Source organism: Cotesia glomerata, linkage group LG10, assembly GCF_020080835.1.
Source record: "Cotesia glomerata isolate CgM1 linkage group LG10, MPM_Cglom_v2.3, whole genome shotgun sequence".
Lineage (NCBI taxonomy): Eukaryota > Metazoa > Arthropoda > Insecta > Hymenoptera > Braconidae > Cotesia > Cotesia glomerata.
The window spans coordinates 7940112-7964208 of NC_058167.1; the positions used below are offsets into that span (position 1 = coordinate 7940112).

Below are 24097 nucleotides of genomic sequence, written 5' to 3' on the forward strand. Positions count from 1 at the left end.
TCCACCCCCGCAATCAGCTACGACGATCACTTTTCTCTCCGCTCGAATATTAATTCTGCGAAAGCCCATCTATCAATTCGCCCGGCATTGAATTCCTCGCCTCTGAAATTAAGCTCGGAATTTTTAGCATTGTTATTGCTTTTTTTTAATTATTTCAGTTGTGATATAATCACTAGCGAATTTCTCTCCTTCGAGTTTAATGTGTGAAATATTAGCTTGCATTTTTAATTTTAATTTGCGGTAAAATTTGGGAAAGACCGAAAAAAAGGTTCAACAGTTTTTGCTACAAATGTAAAAGTTTAAGGTATTAATTTTTTTCAGAAGAATAATGTCTCTCAAAATTTAATTAAATATAAGGCTAATTATTATGTAAAATAGAGAATATTACTAATACTTTCTTTTCTCCGTAAAGTTAAACTGTTTTCAAATTCCAGCAAGAAATTTCAAACAAACTAATTTTAAAAGAAAATAACTCGAAATGTTCCTCATTATTCCCATTTAACGTCCCGACCTCCTTAATTGAGCAAAGTGCATCAGAGGACAGAAATATCTTAACAAGGTGGCGCATCAGTTTCCGGGATGGAGCTCACAAAGTTGGGAAACTGGCGGGAGAATTTCTCAGGAGAAAGACCGTCGAAGTAAAGGTAATTCAATGTGGTATTGCGCCGAGGACGAAATTTAACGTCGCCTGGGGACGTACCGAGCGAGTCCAAAAAGTAAAGACCGAGCTAAAGTACCGAGCACTGAGTAAAGAGTAAAGAGTGTAGAGTACACATTGGTGGACTTTAAAAAGGAATACGCGTCTTTGCTGTGGAAAATATTTAAGAGAATTTCCTCTACCGGCGAAGCCGATCCACCGCAGGCGGTTTTAATCCATTTAAAATATACGCGACCGGTCGTTCTCTCGTGAATTCTCACAAACAATGTTATAACTTTTATTGTATTTTCATCGTATTATGTCTTTTTTTATCAGCTCGGTTCAATATCGAACGAGTACAATACTTAAATCATTTTAATTAAATTTTTTGTATTATAATGTTGTTTTACCTTCTTTTAAATGGAGTTTTCATACTTGAGTATTAAAAAATCGCATTAACGCATTCTTCCGGATTATGAACGAGAAAGCGTTTTTATTTAAAAGCTTTATAGTTGTCACTATTATTATTTGGATTTTTATTCCAGTTGTGGATGTTCATTTAAAACTTTTCTAAGAGCTATTCTAGTTCAAGCAACTGTGAATTTTTTTTTTTTTACAAATACATTTATTATTTTGGAACTTCATTTTAATTTTTTGCTGTTCAAAGAGAGGGGGAATTCATTGAAAAATTTCAGCAAGTCGAACGTTTTTCATATTTAAAAGATAAAATTTAAAAACCTTAAAAATTATACGACTATTTTATAAATCGAATCCAATCTCTTAAGTTAATTGACTGGGACAAAACCAGTTTGCAATTTCCACAATAAAAGATTAAAAAATCATTGGCTTTGAAAGTATTAAAATATTTCCGAGTCAAAGTCTCTCAGGAAGAAACAAAAACTGAACAAAATAAATGGTATTATAAAATAAAAGGCATTGTATTGGTATTTTTATATCGGTCTCATATAGCCTTAGAGTCGACATCTCGACTTGGGTTTTATTGAATTTTTTCACCAGTTGAGACCTGGTGCCGTATGTAAGGTGACACCACCGAGAAACGTCGAATTGAGCTCTAGAAATACCGGAAATACAGGACTCAGTAATTGTTTCCTTCCTACACCACATTCAATAAGACCGGGTTCCTGTCATTACCAATATCTATCTTACATCCTTCTCGACAATATCATATCAACCAATCCCACTGCACTTTATAACTAAAAAACAGCTTCCATAATCCTGATTGAATTTCAATCGCGTGTATTTTTTAAGCTTAATTTATTGAAACTCTATCTATACGCTTGTTTATTTACTTTTTCATAAAGTCCTAAAGTTAAATGGGATCCATCACAGTGATTTATAGCCTGAGGGAACAATCGAGCAAATCCGGGAAATTTTTCTGAATGAAGTTCTCCCATTGAATGTCAGTTAACCGAATAATATCTTTTATACTAAAAAAAATTTCTATTCAATGGCCATTTTATTTATCTACTTATTCAATTTTTGGTCTTTGCGTCCCTTTTTTCTTTTTATTTAAATAATAATAAAAGCTCAAACTTTTTTATGATGTTTATTTTTCAAATTGCGATAGAAATATTAAAATTAGTTTATTTACTTTAAAATACTTAAAAAGTATTTTTTTTTTTGTGATTTAATTATAAGAATTACTGACGTAAATTTGCTGGTGCTCGTACTTCTCCAGATAGTCGACTAAAGACTAGACGCTTCGATACCCAGCGACTTCTCCCACCACTCGCACTCCCCTCTACTTGCGCACGCGCAGCTCTTTTGAGCTGAACTTCACTCAAAGCGCTATTGACGTCTCTCACAGAATTTTTTACGGCTTTTATATTGATTATTCAACAATCTAATAAATAATTAAGTTACTTCAAACGTAATGAATAATCTGTAATGAATATTTAAGACTTGGAGTAATCTAAAAGTCGTTGAGTGTAAGATTAAATAAAAAATAAAGTGCATATTGCAGCAATCTCCTTGGTAACGGGAGATTAAATCTTGGAGAAAAGTGTGAGAAATATTGAAGGAAGAAGTGTGTTGACAGGAACAAGAAAGTAGGCCGTTCCGAGGATTTATTTGTAAGCTCCTCGAAAAGAACTAGAGAATACGCAGCGGACAAAGAGGAAAAATAGTTAAGAAATAAAAAAGACCTTGAGAAAAAGCGAGGATGTAATCTTTTCTTACTAAAACATCTTAATGAAAGAAGTTCTTAGTTACTTCCCTCTAGTCGTTTTTCGAATACACCTGTAGTATTATTATTATTGTTATTACTATTTTAGGAGCTATAATTATTATTAAACTCAATCCCAGTTTTAAGGGGGACGTAAAAAATAATCTGAACATTATTTCTGGTGAAGTTTAAAAAAATATTTTTTATTCACCTCCAGTTGTTTGTGGCGCGTAAAATCGAGAGCAATAAATATTGGCAAGACCGAGTATTGTTGCGTCACCGCGGCCTCAGTTTCAAACAAAAGAAAGGGAAAAAATAACTCTGAACTCTGAATGAATATAAGAGAAAGCGATATATATTTTTTGCTCCTTTTTTATTTATACTTTATACTTTTATTTTGTGTCTTCCCTTTTCGCATTTCTCTTCTTCCACACATTATTTTTTTCCATGTGTACGGTGATAAATGAGATATATAAAAATTTCAATAAAAGACAAAAAGATTTCTCTTTTTTCGTTTATCTTCCATGAATACCGAGAAAGTATTCCTATTTTTCATTTTATTACGATTGCTCAATATCGAGCGTTCATTTAATAATTCAATTATCCTCCTTTCTGTGTTTCTGTACTCCTGTATTTGTATCTGTTCCCGAGTGGTTTCAAAGAGTGTACCCGCTACACAATAATTTTATTATTTATTATTTGATAAATTAAGATTATTCAATACTGCTCATTTCTATGACATGGGCTGTCACGTTTCGCTCCTACCCAACGTGACTAATCTCAAGTGAATTGTATTTCTACTGTAATTTATATCATTGAATTATTCTTGTTTACCGAGATAATAATGTTACTTTTAGGTAAAATTTGTTTTTCTTTTATAAATATGCAAAATAATGCTAGACTACAAGTCAAATTTTTAAGAATTTCCTGTAAATAACAGGTCAGATCGAACAAATGTCCGACAAAATAGCAAAATCTAAACTTTTTTTTGATGAGTTTACTTTCCTTTTAATTTTATTCTTTTTTATCATTTTAAAGGTTTATGCTTCCGCCGCATATGTCAGAAATAGAAAGCAACTTTTTCATGTTTGACATCAATAAAAAAAGATTACAAGTGCATCATTTTTGTAGCTAGAGGCAGAGTAGTTCGAGAAAAACCTTCACTTCTCTGCCATTTTCTGAGCAAAAATTGTTTTAGTACACCTCAATGTTAAAGTTAAATCAAGTAATATTAAAACTTTAAAATTATAAAATTCTTAAAAATGACTCATTTCAAGCCAAATTTGGATTGAAAAACTTGACATAAAAATAACAATTGAAGTAAAAAATAATTTGCTAGTGGAATTTTGTACTCGTAATCAAGTAAACCCGAAAAGAATGATATCTGTACAGTATCCATTTCTCTATTCGGAGCTCTGAATGCGAACAGAAGGATCTACCTGAGCAAAGCTCAGAATCAGCTGCCGATCTCGACAGAAACAATAATCTCGGAAATCCAATTATCCACGGCTTAAAGAGGGTTAAGGGCGAAAGGAATAACGAAAGCAGATAAAGAGAGATACAGCAACAGAGAGAGATAACAGTCGGGAGATTTGATGTTCCAGAAGCAAGTACTTCTGCTGTTGCAAGTTTGTAAGTTTAAGAAGTAGAAACTGCTGGAATCGCTTGTACTCTGATGTGTGGACACACTGAATTGAATGCTTTCAAGCTTCTCTTGGTTAAACCACTCAGCCTTTCTCGCCCTGATCATACACCAGCAGTCAGAAATTTTGCATGTTTGTTGACTTTATCAAGAGATATTGAACTATCTAATTGAATATTTGCCGAGAATATTTTATTGATAACTTTGAGTAATATTCGCTTAGACAAACCACATTACTGATGATAATAAATAAAAAATGATAATTGAAAATGAGTTGGAACTTTAGTACCGTATAAAGAGGTTGTTCTCTGCAGTTACCGTATGTCTGGGTTGCGGTAATGGTAGACCGTAGACAGTATGGTAGTCTTGTAGACTGCAGGCGTCAGCAACCTCATGAAAATTCGATTGGTCTAGTCTTTCCAAGTAATCTAGACCAAAGATTTGTAACTTGCTAAGACGTAAACATCGCTTTAACTCATCGTTTCATTATTAATTATCGGTCGATGATTTTCATTAGTTCAAATTCGCTTTAGAGACCCGGTGGTAGCTCGCGCCAACTACTCGGTAAAATTTTGATAAAAGTTGTATTTTTAAATAAAATATCAAGGTATTTAAATGCAAATATTATTTCATTTGAACGTGAGTAAAATATGATAATAAAAGAGGGGTTTGTGAAAATAATTGGTGGTATGTAAACAAAATTTGATGTTTGTTCTAGAGTGTAAAAATTACAATGAAATTAATCAGGAGTTTTGGCTGAATGTAAGTAATAATGATGATAATTATTACAGCAGATTATTTTGAAATTGGACATGTATTTTTAGCGGACGAGCGTGTGCGATTTTTAGTGACTATGACGATCGACGGTATTGCCAATTATTGATGTTGAATAAGTGGCATCCGGTGGATAAATACGAGAGATAATTAGCCCTGGTCAATGCAAATAAATTTGTTTAATTAGCATATTTTAGTTTCTGCTTTTACTCTGATAAACATAATTTTGGATGGTTTATTTATCCATGCTTTGTACTGTGTATGGGTGAAATTAGATGTTGAGAGAAATTTAATAGGTCATGAGTCATGAGCAAGGAAAATTCACTACACGGTCAACAAATTTCGTCGGAATATCGATTATTTAAGTTTATAATAACTCATAATTCATGATTCGGTAGATTTGTTAATTCCACTGGTAATTAACATTGTTACGTGATAAATATTTGATAAGCTTGTGTTTTCACGGTAAATTTGAACAATTAGATCAATTAACTGCAACAGTAGTCAAAAATTTCTCTAACAAGGTAATTTCACATTATTATTGATGTTTTTATTTAGAAAATTAAATTCTTCTTAATTCATTTATTTAAAAAAATTTATTAATTTATAATTTAATAATTTAGCAATTTTTTAACTTGAATAAATATTTTTTGGGTAAAAGATACTTTCTTTTGACCTTTTCACGTAAAAAATAAAATTTTCCTTTCTGCTATTTCGAGATGTAATTTTCTACAAATTTTATATTGAACAATTGATCATGAATTTACTAGAATGTTTGCAATAGGATGAAATTCAGTATAAAAGTATCTTTGAAATCATAAAATAAGCTTGCGAAGGTTCAAATAACAGCTTACGTTTGAAGCAAACTTTATCCTTTTCTAAATGAGCCTAACAATAAAAAATCATCAAATAGAGTCGACTGGAAAGCTAAAGTCTCATGATAAGTCCACGAGAAAGCTTTAAACTTAATCCACGAATTTAAAATTAAAAGAAAAAGCTGAAAGTTAAACTTTTCCTTATAAGATATAAAATAAATTGGCTAGATCTAGCGAATTTCTCATTCAATCAATTTTAAACTTATCAATTATAATAAAAAATAAATTTTAGTTTTAAAGAAATATCTCATTTATCCGGAAAAAATCATACTAAATATTTTTATCTGAAAAGTACATAAAAACTACTCGAAGGCAATATTTCAAAGGAGAAATAAATTTTGTATCGGGCTGGTAATATTTAATGCAATGCAAACCGACTGGTTTAACTTCCGCAGAGGGCGAAATTCACGTGTGCGGTTATCGCGGCGGACTTTCGCGGATATACCGGATCGTAAGTCACCAGAGTAGAGTACAGAGTAGTACAGACTATAACAGTGCAGTACAGAGAGAGTTTCGGGGATATCGAGAAAAGGATCCGTCCTTCCTCCCCCGTGGCCAGTACATAAGAGCTTTACTTGCCCGATCCCGAATCGATGAATGAGAAAGTTTGTACACTCAACTCTTATATCTCTTTACCGATAAACCGATTACTGTCGAAGCAATTGTTTTGTTCCTGTATTTTTTCTATTGTTTGTTTTCTGGAAAATAAAAGCTCCGATAAATTTATAACAACACATAGATCGAGTACGGGTGTGGATGTTATTATTATGTATATACGGTTATAAAGATAAAAATAAATAAAATAACTTAAATAGTAAGAAGTATTCTTTAAAATAATTCGAAAAGTTTTCAGCTGAACTCTTAAATACGTCACACCGTTTTTATCTTCAATTTATATTACTTTGAAAAATAAATAAATTTAGTTTGTAAACTTGAGAAGAGTGTTTTTTAAAATTTTTTAAGTTTTTATGATGCTGGTGTGTATAAATTAATAAAAAAATAAAAAAAAATATTGTAAAAGGAGGGTATAAAAGTAGCGGAAGCATCAACCCGTGCCGTAGAAAGTAGTAAAATAAAATCAAGTTGAAAAAATAATCTCGTTGAATTTGAAGCGTAAAACGTCGTAGATAACGACATTTGCGAGGCACTTTAAACGCGATACCGAGAAGTTTCTCACCTGCAAGTGCTTTCAGTACCACGTCTTGTCATGTTTAAATTTTTTATTCCGCTGTAATACGCAGAATAACTACTAAATGACGTGAGCAAGTTGAGCTCCAGTTCCTTGATTTATTCACTTATCAGAAGTTTAATATTTATTAAGATTTGCTTTATTGTAGTGAACATAGTTTTTTTTTTTTTGCAAAAAAAATTATTCAAACTTCAAATGCCTCGCACTGATATTTGATCAATTGAAAATTTCTTGCTCAATAATTTTTGGGTTAAAATATAAAAATGAAATAATGAATAGCAACTATTACAGTAGGAGAGTCGAACATTAACGTGATAAACGGCTAGCAAGCCTGTAAAAGTGTATGCTACTAAAAGCTCCACCCAAAATGAGATTAACTCTTTCCTAGTGGAAGTTCTCCAACATTTCCACCCTTAAAACACTGGAAACTTCCCTAATCTCCATTAATTTACAAATATTCATGCACATATTCTATTCAAGTAAATACTCGTCGTAACTACCATAACCCATTCCGTACATAACAACACAAAAGACTTCTTATCAGTATTTCATAACTTCTTTACCGCAATAGAAGCTTTAATTCATTATTTTCATTAAAAGTTTCTCGAAATTAATTTACATAGAAATAAAAGTTATTAAAAATAATAATAAAATTTTTTAGAAAAAATGCAAGAGATGAAAATTCAAATTTTATCATGTTTAATTTGTGAAAATAAATGAGGAGTTTCATACAAATGATTCACCGTGGGTAAAAAATTACGGGAATATGGTGCTAAAGTAACTGGGAGTCGCTTAAAAAAGCCATTCATTCTTTTCTCAATGTTTCTCGGTTTCAAAAGTATATTGTGCATAATATGCCAGTTAAAAACGACACCTGCGACAGGAAGAAACTGGTCTAGAGACCGCGACCGCGATATTCGCTCCTTCCTCTAAGATCCTGTCGACATTATAAATGCTCTCTATGCAAATTCTATAATTTACAAGTGTATTTTTTACCAGAGTTTTAACTCAGTGAATAATTTGCATCGATTTTATTTACATTATTTTGAATAATTTTTATTGTAAAATAGTTGGCATTTAAATAATGTAAGCAAGATCTGCCAAGTTGAATTTTAAAATTAAGAAAATTTTGGTACAATTGTAATTTTTATTTTTGGTTTAAAGACTCAAAAAGTTTAATAGTTTAAAAAAAACCAATAAATTTTGAGCAGAAAAGTAAAATAATTAATCTCCGATAATTTATACATTTCCTGACAGAGCTAAAAATTTTATTTCTTAAATAAACGTCTAACAGCGATATTAAAGAGTTTGTTATTTTCCACGCAACGATTAATTCCTGGAACGTAATGACCAAAATAAATTTTATTTACTCAAAGAATTATGTACTGAAATAGTCAACAGTGGAAGTCATAAAATTTTATTTTTCAACATTAAAATTAAGGAGAAATCTTTGAGAAAATTTCGAAAAATCAAATTTTTTTTATTTTGAAAGTATATTTACAACAGTAAAATTAAAATATTAACTATTAAACAAAAATATAAGACAAAATAATATCAAAACTTGAAAATTATATGATTGTTTCATCATCATAAAAACACTCATCAGAAATGAGTAATTTTAAGAGCACAAAGTTTTGTATTTTCAAATAAATTTAAATTTAAAAATTTACTCTCGAAAACTTAACCAATATCCGTGGACTGTTAAATTCAAAAGTAACCCGATTCTCTGGGAACAAAAGTACTAAACAATGAATAAATTGAAAGTTTAGTTTAGTTATAAATAACTCTCACGTATCACCATAAATATTGTTATTGGAATATGTAACTCAATATCTGAGTGAACCGGCGCATCGTCACGTACCCTCACTAAAAATACATACATAATACCTCTTCTTATTTTGCCGTATATCCGCGGTACGGGTACTTGCATTACATTGTTTTTCCCGTCCTGGTTTATATATTTATAAAAGTAACTTTAAGTTAAAACTTAGCTCGGATAGATGGGATAGTATATAGGATCGGTTTCGGTAAAAAACGGTTCCAAGAACAACAAAGTCATCGCCCTTAGTTTCATTGTCCTCCTATAACTTTTCGGCGACACGCTTCAATGACTCCCACTCTATTTTATCCCGTTTTTTCCTTTCATTTTTATTTAATCTATCAAACCATTTAATTCAATAGCTCACAACAGGAAGAAGAATTGAAAGAAGCGAGAAAAAATTATTTTTAATAAATAAATAAATAGAATTATTTGTCAGCGTTGAAAACAAAATTTATCTTCCATTTAAAAACTCCCTTCACCTTTATGAGCTTTTATTGCCCATTTATATTCTCCACACAAACCGAGTATTTTTCTTTTACCCGCGCCGGCAATTAACGTTACCCTTAAAATTACCCAGACAGTAAAACATTTCCAAAATAATGAACAATTTTTTATATTTTATTGAAATAAAAATTATAATTATTTTCGATCCTCCTTCTTTTTCCCACCGAATAACTAATTATCACGCGTTCTCTTTGAATTAAATACCCTAATTAATGAAATTTCATCGACGCTGTTTAAATAGCGATTCCAAATATTTATCTAGATATGACATCAATTAATTGGGAGCTCCGCTAGTTCATTGGATATTAATTATCTTTCGGAATTATTTATCACGATTTAATGATATTTATCGATCATAAATTAGCTTTCGCTTTATTGATAGACCTTTTGTATACATTTGGGATGGAGTGTATGCTGTAGCTTCCGGAAAATTTATATCGCTATTCAAAATTTAATCATTGAAAAATAAACGGGTTCGATATTTAATTTTAAATGCTGTGTTCATTTAATTGGTGATTCAATATGTGAAAAAGTTAATTTATTTTCACTCAATGAGAGATGTTAATTAAAGTTTATTGCATTTTTTAATTTTTACAATTTTATTTAATTATTATTAAAAGTTCTTGTACAATTTTCTATCAAAAATAGTTTTGGAAAACTCCAATGAAGGGCGCATGGTTGCTGATTGTTTCCCTTCGAGGGAGTTAACTTTTAAAATATATAAAAAATTTATTTTTGATTTATTTCCCATCAGATTTTTTAATTAGCCTTATCGGAAAATTTTTTTATAGGACATTTTTTTCCTATGTATGTATTTCTAACTAATATTTAATATAATATAACTTTTAACGATAATTGAATAAATTAAACCAAAAGCAAACAACTTCACCATGTAAAATAAACTTTTGACAGCCAAAACTTGAGCAAACTCAGTAAGCTCTGATTCATACAAACTTTGCTGCTCGTAATTTTAGTACCAGTTTGTTGTAAGTAGGAAACATAATACACATAATATTATTATATATTTAACTACCCACAGGTATTAAAATATTTTCGAAATGTTTGCCAATCAAGTTCATACTTTAGCACATTATAATGCTTATTACACTGAACTGTTCATTTGGCGATCGCCGATTTGACACCAAACAACTCTAAACCAACGAACGGTATTTAATTACTTTGTGTTTATCAATACGATTAAATTAATTAATCGAGCAACTTTGAGCTTTCCAGGCAATTGAACATATCAAATCGAATTTACGTAATATAACAACGCGTTTTATAAAGTTACATACTAATTTTTTTTTAATATATAAAATGGCTGAAATTTTAATAGGAAGTTTTATATTAAAAAATTCACAGAATAATAATAATAATAATAATAATAAATTTCAATTTACTCCTGCGATTGAAAGAGCGTTAAAGTAAACATATAAATTGGACATAAATATAAATGGATAAGTTACAAAAGCTAGTTCACAATCCAAGTTTAATTACACATGTTTTGATCTCAGTACCATCCCCAAGTTTGTAATTAGTAATTAGAATTACGAGCGGGGCGTAATAACCCTTCAAAGCCGTCAAGAGATAGTTCAAATAGTTGATCCCTTGATGTGTAAATTTTGTCTTATCATCAATTTTTTCCGAGTGGCAATTATCGCGGATATTTTTTAATTGAAATTTTCTCGGTCTTTTATCAAACGAATTACGTTTCCACACTCGTACATACTTCTATGTGTGTATATAAGTTAATCATGAGATTTAATTACTGATAAACATTGTTTTTATTTAACTTTATCCCCCGATAAAAGATATAAATTTTTGCTGGGAATGACAGTCATACGGATAATGCGACATGTGAAAAATGACTACCATTCGATTCACAGTAAATCTAAGTCGTAGAAACGAGATTAAAAATGTTCCTCTTCAATTTCGTTAATTTAATGATAAAATTTTATTTTTTACTTGTACATTTTTTTTATTCGCAGATAGTAAAATAATAAAATTTTGGAACGAAAAATTTAAAAATGGGTTTTAATGTGATAATAAAAAAATAATTATACGAAAGATATAAAATAGTTAGAATTAATAAAGTGGCTTTGGGAAATAGTAATTTAAAAATTTATTTTCCCGAGGAAGTAAAACTCGATTAAAAGCTTACGTAGGTTACTTTGTGCCAGCGACTAAGAGTAAAGGTATTACTTTTATAAAATTAAGTTTTCAAAGGAGAAATTACTGTTTTACATCAAAGAAAATGTAATTTTTAATGACGATCTTCTAATGTTTTTTAGTGTCAAGTCGTTTTGTTGGTATTTAATATTTATGTTTTCATTAAAAATGAAAAACCCGATGCTATGTGTTGCCAGTTTTAATAACATGACATTCACTGTTTGTAATTTTTATAACAAGTATGGGGATATCACATGCCATGAATTTGTACGTGATACTCTTCACAAGATGAATGAAATATAATAAACAACCAAGTAAATGAGCACACGCTAGAGAAAAAATAAGTAAATAAATGAATAATATGAGACACTGTAGTAGACGCTCTACCGTGCAAATTCTGCATAGTTTCCGCCGCGAATTTTTCGCCATAATCAAATTTTATATACTTAAGTATATAGTTAGATACCAAACTTATAGTGTGAGTTTGAGAAATATTAAGTTTCATTACTAACTTCGGTTGATTGAAGATAAATATTTTCACAGAAAAATTTTTAATAATTAAATTCTGCATTCGTTCTTTCGGAAATTGAATATTGATCGACAGTAAAATTTACTATACGATTAATTGTGATATTCGAAATATGTGAAACTAAAAAAGGTTTTAGTCGGGTTATTTATATCCGTACATTTATTTCTCGCTAACAAAAGAAATTTTTTTGTGCATCGATTTATTTTTAAAAATCTACCTTTTATTCAACAACATTCCCTGTCAATTAAAAAAAATATTTTTTCAATTTTACTGGGAAAAAAAGTATCAGATAAATCCGGTTTTATTGAAACTTAATTTTTCTTTAATGAATTGAAGTAAAAAAAAAAAATATTAAAATTTTTATCAACTACTGGGTTTATCGAGATCAATGTCAATTTCGCGGAAATTAATGATCTAATTAGACCTGGTTATCTACTAACATCACAGGTCAAGAGTGTTGACCCGAGATCACGCGCTGGCCTTTAATGTTCTCCGGAAAGAACACTTTCAGCTAATTAATCGACAACTCACGCTAAAGTTGAAAATTAAAACTAAACTGAACTTAGTCTAGAATTCTCGTAGCTCATTGGTTAATCATGACGTCAGCGCTCGCTATTGGTTCGGAATAGCTTGAAAATTTTCGCTTAGCGATCGAAACGCCGGCGCGAGCGCGGGGACAACCTCCAGTTCAAAATAAACGATGTTAATTTCATTTGATTGCACTTATAAGTTTGTAATCTCAAACTTCATGCTGATCAATACACATGGATTAGTTTTAATATAATTACAAGTGAGTTGGAGTTATTTTAGAGGGAAATTTGAAAATTCTTGTGGCTTTTAGTATAATTAAATTGCACTTTGATACGTTATTTGCTTATTAATAAGCTAGTAATTCAATGAACACGGATTCCAAAGCAGAGATTTTAATTAATTATTAATTATTAATTATTAATTTATAACAAAGCAATTTATTAACAAATCATTTTGTTTAACACAAAGTTTGAAAGAGATGTTAAAAATACTTTGTTTGTCAAACAATTTAATTAATAATTAAATAGCAAGGTAATTATGATTATTGATAGAGTTATTACCGTGTAAATTTTCGGGTGAATGTAAAATTAAGTCCAAAATATGTGTATGTTTAATGTAAAATACCATTTTCATATTAATATTATTAAATAATTAATTGGCAAATGTTGTTTTATAACAATGTTTGCATTACGTCAAGCGCCGTAATTAATACAACTTAATAATGAATGTGTTTATAGTACTTGGAGAGAATGTTGCCGTATAAAATAAAAATAATAAAATGAACGAGAGGAAATTTGGATGGCATGATATGATAAAAATATGAGTTTATATTTGCGAGTCCAGGGTTTAACTCTTGGAAAACATTTATATAGAGTTGGACGCAGAAGTGAACTGCCAGGTTCGAGTAAACGCTAACATAAAGGCATTTCAACAAACTAAATGTTGAGTGTTGTTGTGGTTAATTTTTAAAAAATTAAAAATTTATTTTTGATAAGTATCATTTATAATACATTATATTATATATTTTATAAACTATCAATTTGCGTTTATCAATTATCAACTACTATAAAAATATTTTTTTTTCGTTTTGTTTTTCTCTTCTTTCAAATTTTTTAAAAAATTTCTTAAATTTCATAAATCTATTTTCTCTTTACAAATGCTATTTATTGTATACAATCATTACTAAACATTTTACACATGAAAATGTAACATATTGTTGTAAATTGCCGAGGGCGTTTCTTTACAAATAAATAAATAAGTGATTCTCGATAAGTCGATAATTTACTAAATCAATCACCGAAAATTTTTTGCACTTGATTGTAATCAAAAGGGAGAAATCGAATCCCAATTTTTATTTAAAATATATTCCATTGACAAAATCGATATTTGGAAACATTAATATAATTCTTTTAAAATATCATACAAATTAATTCTCACGGACATTAATTTCCAATAAGAATTACCGCAAATAAATAAATAAGACAAATAATACGACACCATTTGATTGAATTTAAAAAATAAATAAAAAGAGAACTGAAAGCAATTGGTATAATAAAATTAGGCCATACTTTCTCTGACTCGACACGGAAAAAGATTACCTCGGGATTACAAGGCCGGCGTACATTCTCTTTCTCTTACAGTTCTTCGATATAATAATTCTTCTCTATATATAAGTATACTTTTTCCGAACCTCAGTCTATAGACTATTATTAAAATCGAGAAATTAAAGGTCGAGCTGAATCTACCTTCACTCAATAACCAATTAAAAAAAAAAAAAAAAAAAACATTCTATTTTATTTTTTTTTTCTACTCTAAAAAATTCGGAAAAACAGTTAAGGTTGAACCTGTAAAAATGTTGGCTAAGCACTTTCCTGGGTTTAACTAGAGTACAGATCAAACACTTTGAATCGAAGACTCGGATCCTCGAAGAAAAAAGCAGAAGTTAAATATTCCCAGGATGTGTGCGACCAATAGAATAAAAAACGCGGAGTTTATAGTTTCTGAAAAAAGTTTACCAGAAAAGTTTAAAACTTACACTGACGTTGAAGCCTCCCTCCGTCATGATGACGCTTTAGGTTTTTCTCCTTTTGTTCAAATGTTGTTTGTTTGTTTGTTTATTTTGTTTCATTCACAATCAACCACCAGCACTGAAAATAACACTTGTCTGGTTCCTTTGTTTGTGTAGAAATCAAGGTATTAAAAAAAAAAAACTAATTAGAGGTGTCAAAAAATAAAACCGGCCAATTTATAAATAAAATAAAATTCAGTAGATTTTTTTTTTTTTATAAAGCTTCACGTGTGTATAACTTGTATTTAATTTAAAGCGCAATATCATTTTGTATTTAAATGGAAATTCATAACAGCCAGAGTTCCACGGGGTGGATATGTATAAATTGTGATAGTGTTGTATATATGGAGGTACATGGAGGCAAAGAGGCACTGGATAGTAATAGCAATAGCAATAGCCTGGCACATCCAGGATGAAAGCGCTGAGGGTGTGCATAACGAGAGAACGGATTACAAACGCGGCGAGCAGAGGGGCTCAAAATAAATGTGTTGGACGTAACTATATACCTCGGGTGGGATGAGGAGGCCAAGGGAGGAAGCATCAGACCCGTCACTATTTCAGTTGCTCCTGACTTTGACGAAGATGTATTCCGATCGAATATAAAAATCATGTCGTTGTGCATGTGACATTGACAGGAAAAAATTATGTACTCAAAATAAAACAAATTGCACTTTAGGATTTACGTTCTTTCAATAATTAGCTGGCCTCTTGTTATAATTTTTATAATGGAAATTTCTGTTTTATCAATTTGTGGTTTATTAAAAAAATTCAATTTAAAATTAAGTTACCTTTGAATTAATGAACTACGGGTTGGTTTTTAATCAAGAACTTTTTAATTTATATTAGAAAAATTCATCAAGTTATTCAAGTACTTTCATGAAAAATTCATTTTAAATAAAATTCAGTAATAGGGTTTTAATTTAATTGCAAGTTTAATGATTAACATTCAGGTCGAAACTTCAGTTTGTTCAATAATTAACGCGGTTTAGTTTCCAATCAAGAGCTTTTCATTCTGTGCAAACAAATTCTTTTGATACTAAAAGTTCGGTAACAATATTATAATTGTATACTGATCTCGCCAATCGGGAAAATTAATATATTAAAGTATAAAAAATATTATATTAATGTACAAAAAAATTTGCTTGGCTCCAAAATAATTCAAATCTTTAAAAAATATTTTTTTGGTTTAAATTAAATTATTTTTCTGGACATAAAATAATTTTTTATGATGACTAGTGAGATAAATTGAAGAATTTGAATGTAAATACGAGAGAGAGAGAGAGAGAGAGAGAGAGAGAGAGAGAGAGAGTAAGCGAGTGAGAAATCAGCCTTGTTACTGACCTTACTCACGTGACACAAACCCAATACGACCCTCGGCTGAATAAAATGTAACAACGATCCCCTTGTTAGGCGTTACAATTTTACTTCCGGTCTAGATTATTTTATCGCAAGAGTCAGTCCGTAGTCTAGTCTGCAGAATAGAATGAAAACAGTGATAAAAATACCAAGGAGCTCTGAAGAATGGGATTCAAATCGAATAAATCTTTTAGAAGTTTAAAAACCTACTACTATTGCCGATTGAACTCTTTGTTGTCCTTGAACAACCGGTTTCTCGCTTTCACTTTCTAATACCTGAATAAATTACTCATTTCTAAAAATAGCTTCAAAACAGTAATTGTAATAAATAATCCAGCATTGTAAATATTTTTCAAATTGATTTTTTGACCTTTCGTCAATGTCACCAAGTGTTGATAACGCAAATTTACTGACACCGGATTAAGAGACGCGATAAAATATAATATAAGGAAGCATCTCTACTCCCAATTGCCGTCAATTTGCTCTAGTCAACGCACACGCAAGTTATCATCAGACATCACATCAAGTAGCTCCTGTTATTGTGGTGTCAGGCACCGGATTTATCGCTCCTCAATCCGTCACACTACTCGATAAACAACAATATTATTAAATATTTATTCTTTTATGCTTTTTACGCGGTAATTATGCAACGATTGCTTTGGTCTTACGTAAATCCGATGAGCCGAATAAATATTTATTTGTGCAAAACCTAAGAATTACAATTGAAAAATAAATTATATGTCTTCGAGATTTTTTTATAAATTGCTGAGTAAAATGTACGGTAAAAATAAAACTTTGTTCCAAATTTTGTATTTATTTGAACTATAATTGAAATACATAAAAAATATTGATAAAAAATATGTTTAAAATTTTTTATCTTTATAGATACTTTTAAAAAATAAATACTTTTTATGTATTTAAAAGTTAGATTTTTCAATTTGATTTTTTTTTATTAAAACTTTTTACAGTGTGGCGGTCATGTGACCGCTGACATTAAAATTATTTAAAAATTAGTAAAAATTTAGTTAAAATTATAATTATTTTGTTAGACATTTAGGCTACAAATAAGATTTGAAATTGTAAAATGTAGTAAATTCAATAGAATAATTTAGTTGTAAACTTTCAGTGGTAATAGGATTAAGTTGTAAATATTTGTACATTTTAAGATCCGGAGCCTTTTCTCTCCGGCTTATGGGTTTTTCCCATGAGTTTTTTCCCAACAACTTTCCTTAAACCTTTCCTGTTTATTACTCTTTTTTCTATGTGCAATAAACCCAAGCGATAGAGGACCCGAGGTCAGCATGGCCAGCTGTACTCTCGGGCCCGCTGACTTCACGAAGGCTTATTGCCCCTTTGCACTTTTCTCACACTTTTCTATTTCCCGAATATTTCCTTCGTGTCCCTTCGCAAATCTTCGGGGCCTTCTACACCACTACTACCCTTTAAACTTCAACTCTGATACCCAAAGTGCAGTAGTGGACACCATTATTCCGACCTAACTCCCCGTCCTAAGTGCACGTGGCTCCGGGTGATATATTTCTTTCGTGAATCGTTACAATATACATAGTAAATTAACCTCACGTTTACTTATTAACAGAACCTATCACCGTACCCATTAAAAATCCTAAAACAGCAAAAGTAAAAGACCAGTAATTTTAAATTAATAAAAATAATTGAAGTAATTATAAAATATTCAGAAAAAATAAAAAAAATTCATTGAAAATCAATCAACTTTCTCCAGACATATATAATTTATTTATTAATGTCAGAAGTAAGATTTAAAAAAAAAAAATAAACTCGACACAAATAATCACAAGACATTAATGTTTAACAAACAAATAAATTTTTTTCGACCCAATAATCAACAAAGCCGATAAATTTTCGTCTACAAAAATTCAGATCGTCGATAAATAGCCTGCAATCCAAACATACAGTCATATGATACACATTTATTTGCGTTAGTTTCTTGAGCTGTCATTTGCATGAATGACGCCCGATAATAGCCAGCGTAACCAAATAAATCCGACAAAATCTAAATATATCAATTATAAACGCAAACAGTTAAATAAGGAAATTAACATTGGGCCTACTTTCTCATTACGACTGAAATAATAGACAATAGACGTCATTACACCACGAGTTGATCAAAGATTTAACATAAGAGCATGTGGATTTAATTTATTCTGAAGGGTTCTTCCTTCTCTATGGAAATAAAAAAACTAGTGAAGTTGAAGAATAATATAAATAAAACCAAAAGAGCACTCCAGTATTTTAAAGTGGGTGTGTGCACTGCATTGCGACGACGACACTACGATAATACTTTATACATCTCGACAATATTTCTCTTCTAGCAATTCAATCATCTGTGCATCATACAATATTTATTTATTTTTTTATTTAACATATACAGAAGAATTTATTTGTGTATCTTAATATCAAGCCGTGTAACTCCGGCTGTTGACGTGTCATTGACATTTCGCCGCACACGTGACACGAACCACCCTTCCGATCCAAAACTTCCGGGTCAGAATTTCCATTTTCGAAAAAAATTATTTTTAAAAAATAAAAATTGTCAAAAAAAAATTGATTAAAATTTCTAGTGGAACTTTGCACAAAATTTACCACAAATTCAACTGGCCACTGGAATTAAAAAAAAATATTCTATCAAAGTCAAAACCAGACAAACTCTAATGCACAGAATGAAAATTAATAATTAATGAAAATTAAAAGTAACAAAAGTTAAAAGTGAAATCGCGATAACCGCGGCTGACGAAATCGCGAACGATGCGCGACCATCGACGCCCGGTAGAGAACTGAGTAGGAGTAAGCTGTAGCTCTGGAGCCGCGAGCAGAACTAGTGCTGGTAGCTCGTTGCTGGTTGCTGGAGATGTGCCGCGCGTCGATTTTGCATGCTCTGCACGATTGGAGTGCCGAGCGACCGAGAGAGCCAACTGAGAGAATGGTGAGAGACGAGGAGGCTGGAGAATAGAACCGAGTAAGCACAAACCAGAACACACTCATCTTCATCTTCAGCTCTATTATTATTATGTGTTATGGATGTTGTGTCTCAGTATTTAATTTTAGTTTTAGTCCTATTTGTTAAAAAATATAATATGTATATTTCCGCAGTTTTAGGACCTCAGAATCTACCGCGGCTTATCTGATGTGCAGATCTAGTCTCCTAGATAAATATCGCGGTTCAAAATATTTAAAAAAAAAATTAATTTTAATATTTTGAAATTTTTTTTATTTAATGATTGAAAAATGATAATTTTAAGTGATAATTTAAAATTTTAAAAATGAAGAAATTGTTCCTTCAACGGAGGAATGAGAAAAAAAAATAGAATTCGCGAGGAATTTACCAAATATGTGGAATGCAAAAGATTCATATGAATGTATACAGATATAGGTAAAGATTCATGTGTGGGTAAAAGTATAAGAAAGATAAAAAGTATGGGAAAATAAAAAGGTTTTAAACTCCGATGGACGATGCTGTACCTGTTGAATGCAGACCTGGAGACAGTTTAGCTTGCTAGTCTTAAGATGAAGGGTTTAAGGACGAGGTCGCTCACGAGACGCTTTAAATATATATTTTAGTAGATTGGTAACCCAGGAGTTTATGTACGAGTGAAAAAACTTTTATTTAAGATCTTAAGCTTATATAATTTTAAATTGAAACTTTTTTAGAAAAAAATTTTTGGGAAAATATTTGAAACCTGATCTAAAAATCGGCCATAAAGAATTTTTCCAAGAGAATAAAAGGAAAATATTTAAATATTAAAAAAATGAAGCTGAAAAAAGGGCAGCGGAGAAAGGCAAAAGAAAGTACGTAATACATGAATAAGAGAAGGGAGCGGGGGAGTAAGGAAGAAAACTTAGAAAGCCGAAAAGATCAAAAAGCCCTCGAGCAGGTTCTTGTGGGTGCCAAAGAGAGTGAAGAAGAGTGACGTACTGCAGAGACGAGGAGTACTATGGAGATACAGAGCAGAGCAAATGAACCAAACAGCCGCCGGCAGATCACCCTGGCCTCAAAGGGAGCGCATACTACTGCTAATTTTTCGACACCTGCCTAGAGACTATTGAATTACTTTTTAACTTTACGGAGAACCAACATCAAAGGCCTGTATTTAAATATTTTTTCAGTGTAATTTGGTCTTCCCTTCTCGAGAGTTCCCTTCTGGAAATAATACGGATCTATTTAGGTGGAATTATCAGTCGCAGCCCGCAATCCGTAATTGCAAAATTCGCGAAATTGGATTCGATTTTGATCGCGGGGAGCTGAGTTACAGGTTATGTTACAGGAGTAGCGGTAAGACCGGGTGTTTACTCAGGAACAAGTATATGTGTAAAGCAAGAAGGTATATAGACACAAAGTGAAGGTAAAGCTCGGTACACAGTGTTGTCAGTGTCTGGCCGATCAGGGAACCAATTTCGGGTTTATAGCCGCACGTGCACTTCGTCCAGAACCCACTCAAGAAACTGCATATTGCCCGCGTACGTAATCGATATTTGATTCCTCTCGATACGATATACACTACAGATTCGAGACTGAGCTACATGACTACTAACTACCAACTACTTGCTACAAACTACCGGACAAGACATTCAAAAATAAATAACAGTCACTATCGTTAATTTAGTGATATGATATACGATATTAGGGAGAAAAATTCTTTAGAAATTTCAAAAAAACGAGCACTAAAGAAGAAAAATTAAACTATAAAATATTTATAAAGTTATTTTAGATATTCGAGAGCTTTAATTATTTATCGTACTGAAAGTTTAAACGCGATTTTATCGAAAGTGTATTTTTGAAAAAAATTGCTCGTGCTGTAACTCTTGAAGTTATTGATCGATTTGGGTAAATTTTGTTTTTATTTCTATATCCTCATTGGAAGGATCCACCCAAACTTTTTAAAACTTAAAAATTGTGATTATTTGATCATCTGTAAAATGACTTATCAAAAATTACTTTTAAACCCTCCAAAGGAATCTCTATAATTATAATTGGACCCAATTGTGCTTGAATTGACGAATAACCTCTCGCCGAGAGTATCAAGGGCAAAACGAGTGGTGTAGACTCATAGAGTTGATAAACAAGCCCGAGGCGGTAGCGGGTAGGTCGGGAGCCGAGTCGTCAGGTAAACAGCGCGTCTCTCGGTGATTTTTCAACACTTTAGGGCATTTTCATTGTTATTCTATTGGTTTTGGTTTTATTTTTAGCATACTTATTTTAGTGGGCTCCCGTGCCCAGGTTTGCGACCGCGATCGTGTAAAATCGCAAGCAATAAGCCCCAAATCGTGACCGAAATAGCAATCGCGGTTCATCCTGTTCTAAGCAATCCCGAGGTTCGTGGTTGCTGGTCCAGCTTAACACTTTTTCGCAGCTCGTATCGATGAGCTGCTTTTTACAAACTTTTTTTACGGCTATGGACTTTTCTTTTTCTCCCAATAAATCAATGGGAGCTTGAATTATTCACCGAATTTATTTATATATTTCAAACTTTATCATTATGATCGGTCATTAGTTTCTGATTGTTGTTAATTATTTGACCTGTAACTTGTGGTTATTAAATCCTAATTGTAGAACTTAATAATTTGGTAGTTAATAGTTGGAGTGATATTGAAGCCATTAATGCGGCGACATGAATACGATCGTGAAATTTGATCAAATTCGCTTCATCAATGCTTCTGTATTGTAATTCAAATATCTAATACAATTTATCAATAGTGACTAATATAATTATAATAACTATTACACTTTATAGTTTGGTTTATATTGGCAATCCAGTCTAACACACTATTATTTAATTATTACTTTGCGATATTTCGCCTGTTTTCCTTACAGGCATCATCAGACATTTATTCAATTAATATTTCATACAATTATTTTACATATATCCAACGTCAACTGCAATTTTTACAATTTTTTACAATTAATATTCTAAATTTTTTTATATAATTTTAAAAAACCTTGTTATTTTTTATATATAAAAAAATTACTTGATAAGATGATTACATTTTAAACCTCAATAATAGTTTTTAGATTATTATTGTTTTTGGTTTTTTCTTTTTCTTTTTCGACATTTTATTACCAATTTTTTACTCAATTGACTGTGTATTTATTATATTATATTATATTATATTATATTATATTATATTATATTCAAAAAAATTTTTTTAATTTTTGCTAATTTTGCAAATTGTTGAGGTTTAAAATGTAATCATCTTATCAAGTAAGTTTTTTATATATAAAAAATAACAAAGTTTTTTAAAATTATATAAAAAAATTTAGAATATTAATTGTAAAAAATTGTAAAAATTGCAGTTGACGTTGGATATATGTAAAATAATTGTATGAAATATTAATTGAATAAATGTCTGATGATGCCTGTAAGGAAAACAGGCGAAATATCGCAAAGTAATAATTAAATAATAGTGTGTTAGACTGGATTGCCAATATAAATCAAACTATAAATAAATTAAAACCAGTCATCAGGGAAAAAAACCCATCAAAAAACGTAATAAACTATTACACTATTAAATGTAAACCAATTCAAATAATTACGGAGCTTCGTGATTTTTTCCGAGCGCTTATCATAAATTTTTTATTAAAATTTAAAAATAAATAATTTACCTACTCATGAATAAGTCAAGATAAAATATAAAATATTCTTAACAAAAATATTGTTCACTCCAGGGCAGTCATAAATAACTTTTATCCAAAACTAAATTATCAAATTTAAATTTCCCGCGTATTATTTGTCGCTGACGCTTTGTTTGCTTCAAATATCTTCTCTCATATAAAATGAAATAAAAACTTTAAAACTCTATCGCACATTTATCCTAAAAACATAAATTTAGATAAAATCGATACTAAATCCGTATAAATATTCCTGATGTTTTATGGGCCATCAAAAACTTAAAAAAAGCTCGCTTACTTTTTTTTATAAAAATTGTTAAATAAAAATTTTGGCTTTTTTTAATAAAAAAAGTGGAATCAATTCCGAAGCCCGGGTATTAAACAAAACAGCAAGCAGTAAGAAAATATTTTATTGTCACTCGAAATAGATACTCTCGAAAAATGAGCCTACGTGTCGGATTTACTGGACGCTTTGACCACGTAGAAATGGCGGAGCCCCCAGCCTCGACGAAGGTATTCTTCAGGAGCTTCCATATAGACCCGGGGAATTTATAATGTAAGGTACACGTAGACTTAAGCTCTAGGGAGTACCCATGATATTCTATAGCATACACTCTACACTCTGCAATCTACAACACACAACCTACTACCTACAACCTATCCAACCTTTTTATTTTTTGTCCCGGTGCCTCTTTAGTTTTTTCTAACCTGTGCTGCTTTTTTATCTTTCGGCTTATGAATATTTTAGGGAATCTCCGGGGAGATATAGCGAATAAATGATCACCTTTCATGTTCCGTTTGAAAGCTTTTCCGTTGCGTCATCATTATCATTACCATTATCATTGTTGTTTGTATTTTTATTTATATTATAATTAATTTTTATTAAAAATAAAGTTTAAGGGATAAAAGCTGTTGATATAAATCGAGGATGGATTTTTCAAGTTAATGGAAAAAGCTTTTTTGTTTAGTTTTCCGATCTTACGATTGTCGTTAAAAATGCGGTATACTGCTTTACTTAGGCTCCAAGAGCCTTCAGAGACGGTAATAATGCCGGTAGTTACGCTGCTGAAAGTTTTCTGATGATGGACTAAAAGCAAGTAGTGTTTTAAGTGATTCTACATTAGCTGAATATAATTATTAACTATTTTATGGAAATTGCGCTTTTTTCAATCG

General features: G+C 30.8%; 1 protein-coding gene across 4 annotated transcripts in view; it reads right to left on the reverse strand.

Annotated features, from left to right (window-relative positions):
• The window catches only part of LOC123273198 (venom dipeptidyl peptidase 4-like), a 158043-nt gene that overhangs the window by 113683 nt on the left and 20263 nt on the right, over positions 1 to 24097 (reverse strand). Inside the window, exons 1-2 of one of the 4 annotated variants that reach the window (XM_044740522.1) lie at positions 18904 to 19131; positions 14893 to 15004 (exon numbers count right to left, since the gene is read on the reverse strand). The exons of 2 other annotated variants lie outside the window; for them this stretch is intronic. In XM_044740522.1, coding sequence (XP_044596457.1) covers positions 14893 to 14919 — 27 coding nt within the window. In that variant the 5' untranslated portion in view covers positions 14920 to 15004; positions 18904 to 19131. Of the gene's footprint in view, positions 1 to 14892; positions 15029 to 18903; positions 19132 to 24097 lie in introns of those variants that run through there. One more of the 4 variants, XM_044740521.1, reaches the window with a different exon arrangement.